General features: G+C 27.1%; 3 protein-coding genes across 3 annotated transcripts; 2 read left to right on the forward strand and 1 right to left on the reverse strand.

Moving 5' to 3' along the window:
• Positions 1 to 758: 758 nt before the first annotated feature.
• Positions 759 to 2,210, reverse strand: PGO_020260 (Plasmodium exported protein, unknown function; the record flags this gene model as incomplete). Its single annotated transcript, XM_028685845.1, has 2 exons — positions 759 to 1,781; positions 2,022 to 2,210. The coding sequence occupies 2 exons, from the start codon at positions 2,208 to 2,210 to the stop codon at positions 759 to 761; spliced, it is 1,212 nt and encodes a 403-aa protein (XP_028541646.1).
• Positions 2,211 to 6,042: 3,832 nt separating this feature from the next.
• On the forward strand, positions 6,043 to 6,962 carry PGO_020270 (Plasmodium exported protein, unknown function; the record flags this gene model as incomplete). The annotated part of the gene is made up of 2 exons (XM_028685846.1): positions 6,043 to 6,125; positions 6,401 to 6,962. The coding sequence occupies 2 exons, from the start codon at positions 6,043 to 6,045 to the stop codon at positions 6,960 to 6,962; spliced, it is 645 nt and encodes a 214-aa protein (XP_028541647.1).
• Positions 6,963 to 9,866: 2,904 nt separating this feature from the next.
• Positions 9,867 to 10,166, forward strand: PGO_020280 (hypothetical protein; the record flags this gene model as incomplete). The annotated part of the gene is made up of 1 exon (XM_028685847.1): positions 9,867 to 10,166. One exon carries the CDS (start codon positions 9,867 to 9,869, stop codon positions 10,164 to 10,166), a length of 300 nt encoding a protein of 99 aa, XP_028541648.1.
• Between the last annotated feature and the right edge of the window lie 228 nt (positions 10,167 to 10,394).

Consider the following 10,394-nt stretch of genomic DNA (forward strand, 5'->3'; position numbering starts at 1 on the left):
CAAATGCAGGGAAGTAAAAAAAGTATATTTTGTACAAAATGAATTATTAGGAATTAAATTTAAAAAAAAAAAAAAAAAAAATTTACATGTACATATGCGTAATCATATTCACATGTGTGGAAATAAATTTAGTTTTAAACAAAAAAAAAAAAAAAAGAATGAAATGAAAAGGTTAAGAAGAAAAATCCGATAGTATTACTACGCACACCCGTCGTGTCCATTTAAACATCTTAGAGAAAAAATACAGCAGAACCATTGCACAGACAGAAAATTCTTTGTCTAAGAGCATTTACATTGAATAAATGAAAAATAAGAAACAAATAAATCTACAAAGATATGAACAAATGTGTAAGAACATTTCTAAGGTGCATTAATCTAAAATAGACACATACATGTATGACTCTTGAATTGGCGTGTTTTAGTTTAATGGGTTCTAAAAAATATCCTTTTTTTTCTAGAGAAGGTTTTTATAAATAGCCTTGATCTACCCAAATGGAAGTGACATATATATATAAGCAGATATTTTTTAGGAATCCAATTTTCACATTTATTTGAAATGTTACTTTTCCAATTTTATTATTTTGCTCTATTATTTTGCTCTATTATTTTGCTCTATTATTTTGCTCTATTATTTTGCTCTATTGTTTTGCTCTATTGTTTTGCTCTATTATTTTGCTCTATTGTTTTGCTCTATTGTTTTGCTCTATTGTTTTGCTCTATTGTTTTGCTCTATTATTTTGCTCTATTATTTCGCTTCATTATTTGATTGATTTATTTTTTATTTTATCCAATCTTAATGATATAAAAATAAATGGATATGCATATGGGGCAAAAATAGCTATCAAAATAGCAATCACATTATACCCTAATAACAATGCAGCAAGAGCTGCTATTATCATACTAATGATAGGCAAAAATGGCAAAATAAATTTTATTCGTTTCATCCTTTCATCATTCCAGATTTTCTTAGCTACACGTATAATCTTCCTACAACTTTTATTTTTTTTTATCTTTCGAACTCCACAATTGAATAATTTCCTAAATATATTGGAATTAGCTATTTTGTAATATAGTTCCAAATTGGGGTTTGTTCTCTTTACTTCTTGCTTCATCCACTTTCCACTTCCATCAAACAATGAATCCGTGCTTCCATACCAGGGCGAATCGGCACTTCCTTCACAAATCGAGTCTGCACTTCCATCACAAATCGAGTCTGCACTTCCATCACAAATAGAGTCTGCACTTCCATCACAAAGAGAGTTTGTACTTCCATCACAAATAGAGTCTGTACTTCCTTCACAAATCGAGTCTGTACTTCCTTCACAAATCGAGTCTGCACTTCCTTCACAAATCGAGTCTGTACTTCCTTCACAAATCGAGTCTGCACTTCCATCAAACAACGAATCCGTGCTTCCATACCAGGGCGAATCGGCACTTCCTTCACAAATCGAGTCTGCACTTCCATCAAACAACGAATCCGTGCTTCCATACCAGGGCGAATCGGCACTTCCTTCACAAATCGAGTCTGCACTTCCATCACAAAGCGAGTCTGCACTTCCATCACAAATAGAGCCTGCATTTCCATCGCAAATCGAATCTGCACTTCCATCACAAATAGAGTCTGTACTTCCTTCACAAAGAGAGTCTGTACTTCCTTCACAAAGAGAATCTGTACTTCCTTCACAAAGAGAATCTGGTCCTGCTAATGATCTACTGTTAGGTGAAAAATACATTAGCTTCATTAGTTCATCTTCCTTGTTGCGTTTGTTGAAAGTATGACACTAAAAAAAAAAAAAAAAAAAAAGTATATGAAAAATAATTCCAAGGGGAAAAAATATTTTCAGAACTGCTTCATGTGTATAAGCATTATACAAAAGTGCATAAGCATAAATCTACATGCATATACATATGCGTATACACATATATATATATATATACCCATACATATACATGCATGCACTATTTTATGCTTATTCATTCAGTACCCTATTAGAGGTTGACAGTGTCCATGCTATGTAAACATAAATAAAAAATTTGGTTATTTTGAAAAATGCATTGTCTTCTTCCAACTTGTGATAATTTTGATGTGAACTCTTTTTCCCACAACTTACAGTAACGAAATTTCTATTTTTCTTAACATTGTGTTGTTCATAATATCCAGAATGCAAATTCTTCGAGTCTACAATTTTACAACTCCTCCTTTCCACCATTTTCTTCTTTTTAAAGATTAGAATAAATGGAACATCAAAAATAACAAATACCTTTTTTTTTTTTTTCTTTTTTTTTTTTTTCTTTTCTGTAGTCAGCTCTTAAAGGGGTACAATAACTTCGTTATATGCAAAAATGTAATTACATATTTTCTGTATATCTTTGTATGTGCATATATCTGTGCATGTGTATATATATGTTCATATATGTAACGTTTAATTTATTGGTGAACATCCTATCTCACCCCATCTGATGATCGCTATATTGCTTCCTTTGAGTCAAAAAAAAAAAAAAAAAAAAAAAAAAAAATTGAATACTCTTCATAATAAATAAAAGAAAAAAAAAAATCCTATAAAACGAACAAACTAAGAAAATTATATAAATTATAAAAATATTTGAAAAATATTTGCAAAATAGCAACAATTTTCGTAATACTTTTAAAATACCGATTTCTCTGATGCTCAATAAACAGAACTGCATGCAAAAGTTAGATTTTTTCTAGCAGTATTGATTAGAAAAAAAAAAAAAAAAAAAAAAAAAAAATTATCGTAACTGTAGAAAACTTTGCTTATCATGAGTTTATCATTTTTTCTCTCTACGAGAAACCCTAGCCATATGAAGTGACAACTAAACCGAAGCAGAATCATCCGCTTTTCTACTGAACCTATAAAAAATAGCTAAGGTATTATAGCTACCCAGTTAAAATGATACAAAACGTAGGTGAGTAGCATATATTTATACATGGCATTATTATATCACTAAATAAGAAGCAATTATATTAATGCTGTAATGATAGCCATTTAAATGTTTTAGTGCAAATGAAGTTCCTATTATTATTATTTATTTTATTTTTTTTTTTTTTTTTTACTTCAATTTATATTTCAAATGATGAAAATAAAAATCGAGAGTTTCTTATGTTTACTAGATGTAGATTTTTTTTTTTTTACCCTTTTTGTCATTCATTCATGGCTTGAAATAATGATATCTCGCTATGTTATGAAAGGTGTATGAGTTCCTGTTTTTAGTATAAAGCTCTTTTTCCAGATATCCAAAATTGTCATCACAACCATAGACATTTGTGCATCTATATATATACATACATGCATAAATCCATACATGCATATATGCATGCATAAAAACGAACACCTTCACAGGACGCATCAGAAATAAAAGTACATAAAAAAAAATTCCATATATACATTTCCCTTTGCCCACTTTAAAAAAAAAAAAAAAAACATTAATAACTACCATTCTAAAAAGAATAAATATATGTTTTCAAACAAAAGAAAAACTTTCTTACTCTTTTAGAAGGTTAAATGTTAAAGAAATAATTTTATAAATCTTATTTGAAAATGGATTCCTTAGGAATTCCATTTATGCTATATGTAACATGTGGTGTGCGAATTTAGTATATTTATCCATGTTCTAGAACAACTAGAACAACTAGAACAACTAGAACAACTAGAAAAGACAGAAAAAAAAAAATTCTAACAAACCATCACAAGTTAGGAGATATACATGTCACTAACTTCTCGTTTTGTCAGATATCCCTCAGGTTTATTCTTTTCTTTTTATCGCATTTTTTTTAATGTATTAATTTAAGCAATTATCTCTGTTATTCGATGTAAAAATAAAATAAAGTAAAATAAAAGTAGCAATAATTTCTCCATTTCACATATATGCACGTTTGTAGTAACACGCATGCTTATGCACCTACATCTAATATATCTCGGTTCCATTCACGAAGGAAAAAAATACAAAAAGGTAGCTTTTCTCAAGCTTAAAATTCATTAGCAGGTTAGTCATTTTTGCTATTTTCCTATTACAATTTATGTTATTATTACATTGTTACTATGCTGCCATTATAATGTTACAGCATTTTCATTATACTCTCATTATGTTGTTTTGCTACTATTTTTTTCATTATTTTTCTTATTATTTTTCCCCTCTATCCCGATGGATTTACTCCCATAGATTATATTAAATAAGGATAAAAAAAAAAATAAATTAAAAAAAAATGGAGCTTAGAACACTTAAAAAAAAAAAAAAAAACAGAAAAATTATTATGAAAGAGAAAAGGCTAAGTAGAACGTTGTTAAACCCTTACCCAATGAAAATTCATGCTTTTCATTTTTCCATTTTTATATTCTTTACTTCTGTTACTTTTGTTGCTTTTTTTTTTTTTCATTTTAACAACTGTTGAATATGTAATATTACATTTCAGTTACATGTTCGAATTTTACATTGACAACAATGTTGAAGGAGCCCTAAGTGATAAACTAATACAACTTTATTGTAAAGAGTCATGATATTGTGAAAATGCAATGCATGCAAACATATACAAGCAAACATATGCGTGTTTGTTTATCTTTTTATGTATACTCTCCATTATGACCATTTGGGAGGTAGTACGTTTTTTTGGAGAAAAAAAAAAATGCTTAAAAAAAGAAAGCCTTTTGCACTTTTTGTTCTATTATAACATCTTACATACATATAAAAATGTGTACATACATGTACTATGCATATATCAACTACTACTGCATAAGTATGTAACAATTTAATTCCATTATTTTGACATTAAAACGGCGCTGCAGCACTTCCTGAGGGACAGTGACAACACTCTTTTCTGTTCTCGGGTAGAATTTTTGCATTTTTTTCGTTCTCACTTCAAATATGTAACATGTATACAGAAACGACATATATGTATTTGCATAATATATATATACATATATATATATACATATATGTATGTACATTGTTCTGCACTTTAAGCTAGCAATAAAACTGTTATTTTGTTTCAGGAGAGGGGCCTGAGTTAATAAGGAAAAAATAAAACAACGCAAAAATATTCATCCAAAGAAATAAAAATATGTAAACATATTATAAAAAAGAATGAATAAAAATATATAGAAATGTATTATTCTTAAAAAAAAAAAAAAAAAAAAAAAAAAAAAAAAACCATGTTGCATGTAATGTAGTACATTATATATATAAAGGGGATATATACAACTTAAAGAAGGAATAACGTTTTTTTTTTTTATCTTTTTTTTTCTTTTTTCTTGACTAATAAAATTATTCATTTTAGAATAATTCAGCTTCTGTTGTTTCATAAGTTTTAATAATAAATTATAACAAAGTAGAATAAAAAAAAATATAAAAAAAAATTATAGAATCATTAATATAGCCATAAAAATTTAAACAACTTTAATCTGTTTTTTTTTTTTTTTTTTTTTTTTTCTTTCTTTCTTTTTTGTTACATTTAAATATATTCTTTTTAAGCAAATTTGTTAATCTCATAATACTGTTTTTTATCTGTCAATATTTTTATTTTGTGTTTATTGTAAACGCCTTCTTCGCTTGTGGCTTGACAACTTAAAAAAAAAAAAAAAAAAAAAGAAATACTTGTCAAATTTGAAGAAATAAAAGAATTATAAATTGTTTAAATAATACTACTACGACGTTCTATATAAAAAAAAAAAAAAAAAAAAAAAAAAAAAAATATACCTATCCATTCACATTTATGTACAACTTTTTCGAATGTAGAATTTTTTTTTTTTTTATATATAACCATTTAAAACGAGAAAAAAAAAAAAAAAAATACATTTATTTTATATATCCGATTATAAAATTAGAATAACACTAAACGGTGATACTTGCCCTTATTTCTTACTATTTTCATTTTGTAAAGAAAAATCAAAATAATAAATAAAAACAATTTTTAATAAATCCGATTATTATCATATCAGCTTCTACAAATAGAACGCATAAAAAAAAAAAAAATCTTCTTCATCTATATAGCATCTGAAAAATCACTAAAATCACAGAAGCGCAAAAATGAACATTATTACATTTTCACTGAATCTTATTGCCTTGACATTTGTGTCCTGGGAGCAGCCCCTCTTTTCCTATGTTATGAGGTAAGTCCATTTATTCATATTGTTTGTTGTCCTAAGGGGCATCTATGTGTATATAATATATAGATAAATGTAGACATAAATAGATGTAGATATAAGTAGACAGGTCGAATGATTGGCTAGCTGACTCACAGACCGGCGGATCAGCTTTGGCAGATGCTCCTGTCTGTTCGATTATGATCAATGGAAAAGGGCTCAAAACGAATTCATAGATGTTTCGGCCTCTATACTATAATCGCCTTATCTATCAACCTTTCTCCCCACCCCCATCCCCTCAGGTGCAGTGACAATAACCACCCTTGGGTCAGAAATAACCAAATAGGAAAAAAAGTTCAAAGGATTTTAGAAGCAGAAAGCAAAAATCCTTTTGAAGAATGCGGACAATTATTTGGACAAGATGATGAAGAAATGGATAATTATGTACATATAATTACAACATACCCAGTTAATATTGTAGAAAATGAAGAATTAGAAACAAATCAAATGAACAACAACTTTGTTGGTTTGGAAATGGATGATTTATATTCTAAAATAAGTCAATTATGGAATGATTCAGTTGAAAATATGGTAAATGAATATATTACTTATACCGATAGTAAACACATGGAAGTACCTTGGAGAGATGAAATGTGGAATCAAAGATGGTATAGATATTTAGATACTATACATGCAGAATTAAATAGAGTGTTATATGATGACGCTCTTTCCTTAGAGACTAGGGAGAATATTTGTGAAGATTTGCTTTTGGGTACCGCTAATGATTTCAAATGGTTTTTAAATATCGTTAAGGATGAATGGGAAAAGATACATCCACCTCAGGTGATATTTACAGAAGTGTGAAGGAATAAAAAAAAAAAAAAAAGATACAGCACTTAAATTGGTAAATGCAAAGAGAACAGAAAAATGCATTCCTTTTTCCTTTTTTTTTTTTTCATGTGTATATATGTACATATTGTAAATATATTTACATATAATGATCATACGATTTTACTATTCAGAACTGTCTTTTTTCCTATTTTCTCCTCTTTGCCTAAATAATTATACTAAGGTGACTATACCCTCACACACACACCAATATAACCTAGTAATAATTCTCCATTTGATCTGCAAAAAATATATTTGGCCAATTAAAAGAAATAAATTTTTGTACTCATACAGAAACAGATTTAAAGACATTTAAATTTGTGGACATATCTATATGTGAGGGAAAGAATATCACCAGTACGTGTATTTTTTTTTCTTTTAAATTTTTTAATTCTTTTTGTGTACATCGATTTTGCGGATAAAGAATAAAAACGTCAGCTGATAAAAAGGCTTACATTTTTATTTTTTCATGGCAAAAGTTCTAGATCTTATTGAGAAGAAAATGGGTGTGTGTGGTGTATATATATATATATATATATATGTGCCAAATGGAAGAGAGAAAACTGGATTATCCCCAAATGATTCGCTAGAAATAGAGTGTACATAACATTTGATGCATAAAACATATATGTGCATGTGTTTACATATTTTCATAGTGTATATGGATCTTGTTTAAAGATTTATCACTATTTTTAGGGAATGAAAAAATATGAATATTGCAGGGGTGTGAAAATGCCCTCCGCTTAATGGTGAAAAAATGAAAATAAAAAAACATATTCATTCTATTTTTGTATTATTTTTCTTTGTTGTGCTCTTATTTTATTTCATTTTATTTCTTATACACCTGTGCAATGATTTTTCTTTATAATTTTAAAACAATCCTTGTGATACTCATTTATTATGAAATCGCCTAAATTTCCACTTGCTTAAAAAAAACATTGATTTGATACAACATTTAATTTTGTGATTAACAAAACTATTAAAGTATTATTCCTATAGAATTTTATTTAATCATAAATAATAATTCTTCTTTTATTTTTAATTTCGAGTTTATAAAAAAGTTGTGGTTTCATTTCATTAAAAAAAAAAAAAAAAAAAAAAAAAAAAAGGGGAAGTGTCATGCTGTGAAGTGAAATGGGCGGAGAGGAGTACCGGTTGATGATAACCTAACCTACACTTTTTTTTTTTTTTCATAAATGATGAAGAATGAAAAATAGTTGTCTCTATAATAGTATATGTTTACTTTATGTATAACATTAACTATATTACCCACGTGCTGTGACATGGGTTTGCATTTTTTTCATATTTCCAGGACGGTTGTTTTTCTTTTTTTTTCACAACGTGGTAGAAAACATGATATATAGTAATATATTTATCATTTTTTTTTTTTTTTTTTTTTTTTTTTTGTTCTTTCCTTCGTTGAACTCTCTTTACCCATTTTCTCAGAAATGATTGCACAAAATTCACGAGTCCTATAAGTAATCTAAATTATAAAGTAAAAAATCAGGATGGGTAGAATCTGTCGAAAAACAAAAGATAACCATAACGAGGTGGCTGAAAAATTCAATTCGAGAAGGAATGAAATGGAACAAAAAATAAAATAAAAAACGGAAAATCAAAATTAAGAATAAAAGGGGGACTAAGGTAAAATGGAGCAATTAAAACGGTTCCCTAAGTAATCAACATGAAAGGAAAAGTACAAAAAGGTAGAGAAATTTCCATTATATATATATATATATGTATTTTACATAACTAGCAATAATAAAAAACCCTAATGTTAGCATATAAAAATGGAACCAATAAATATATAATCGCGCCCTGTGCATGCAATTTTTTGATTAAATTATGAATATCTCTCCTTTTTTTTTTTTTTTTCTTTCTTTTTTAAGCGCTTTAATTAATTAGTAGAATTAATCTAAAAATACCAAAATGTTTTTTTTAAGAATGGGAATTTAAAGTTTTCTAATTCAGTGTATCATTAAATATATACATTTTTTTAAAACTGTTAGTTAATTTTTATATTATTAACTTTTTTCAAAAATATTCGTAAAAAAAGGTAAAAAAAAGTTTTCAATTTTGTTAGCAACGTCATATATTCTGGGTATTCCCAATCCAATTCGCTGCATAAATAAATGTATTCTCTCTCAATATGTATATGTATGCATATATATATATATACATATATATATAACACAAGCCAAACTTATTGAAACCTATGAACCAGAATTTCAATCAAAAAATGGCCCTTTCTTTCCCCCTTATTCCATGCGCATATAGGACAAATAATTTTTTAAAGTGATGCTCAAAAAAATGTATTTAGAAATGGATTTTTCATTTCGTAGCTTTAAATAAATAAAAGGAATATGCGAAAAAAAAAAAAAAAAAAAAAAAAAAAAAAAAAAAAAAAAAATAATTATTATTTATTTTTTTTACTTTATTTTTTTTTTTTTTTTTTTCTTCTTCATTTTTTTACCTCTTTTTTTTTTTTTTTTTTTCTTCCTTTTTTTATTAATTTTTAATATAGCAATTTTTTATGCCTAGAATAATATATACGGTAGTCTCTTTAATTTTTCGCGCAACTGTTTAGATTATATGTATATGTAGAATATATATAAATTCAGAGTAATATATAGTAGAACGTCAAATGTAAAAAAAAAAAAAAAAAAAAAAAAAATGAACAATCTCAGAACCCCGTAATAAATAAATATAATAAGCGTACCAAGAATACCATTTAAAAGTAGTAAATAAAGATATTACATAAAAAGTTGTATAAATATAAAATATATTTATACAACTTTTTACTAATAATACATACGCAAAACCCACATGCACTTAAACATATTCAAAAACATCCACTGATCAATAAAAAAAAAAAGCACAATGGAACAACATATAAATACCATCGGAGAATGGTCAGAGAAGATACATAATACTGCAACAAAAATTTTACCCGATATCAAAAATGATATAAAGGAATACAAAACCATTGCGGATAGTGTAGTAAAAGGTGTACAAGCCCCTGATGGCGCTACCTTATTATTAGTTTTGACATTGATATTTACAATTGCTTTATTTCAGAATCTTCGAAAAATGGTTGGAATATTGAGAAACCATTACTTAGGAAATGTTTTGCTTGCGAGCATTGGTTATTCTTTATTATCTATGAAATGGTTTAAATAACCCTTTAAAACAACAAAAAAAAAAAGTCAGGTGAGAAAAAATTAAGTGTAACCCAGAAGTTACCCCAATTATTAGTAAATGTAAAAAATATGTATATGAAGATGAAGACTGAGGAAAATTCCATAGAATATAATAGAAGGAATGGGAAGCAGTTTATCAATATCATGTGTGCGAAGAAAGATGCACGTATAAGCAAAATTTTTAGTGCAGTATATATATATATATCTC

This window comes from Plasmodium gonderi, assembly GCF_002157705.1.
Source record: "Plasmodium gonderi DNA, contig: Chr02, whole genome shotgun sequence".
Taxonomy (NCBI): domain Eukaryota; phylum Apicomplexa; class Aconoidasida; order Haemosporida; family Plasmodiidae; genus Plasmodium; species Plasmodium gonderi.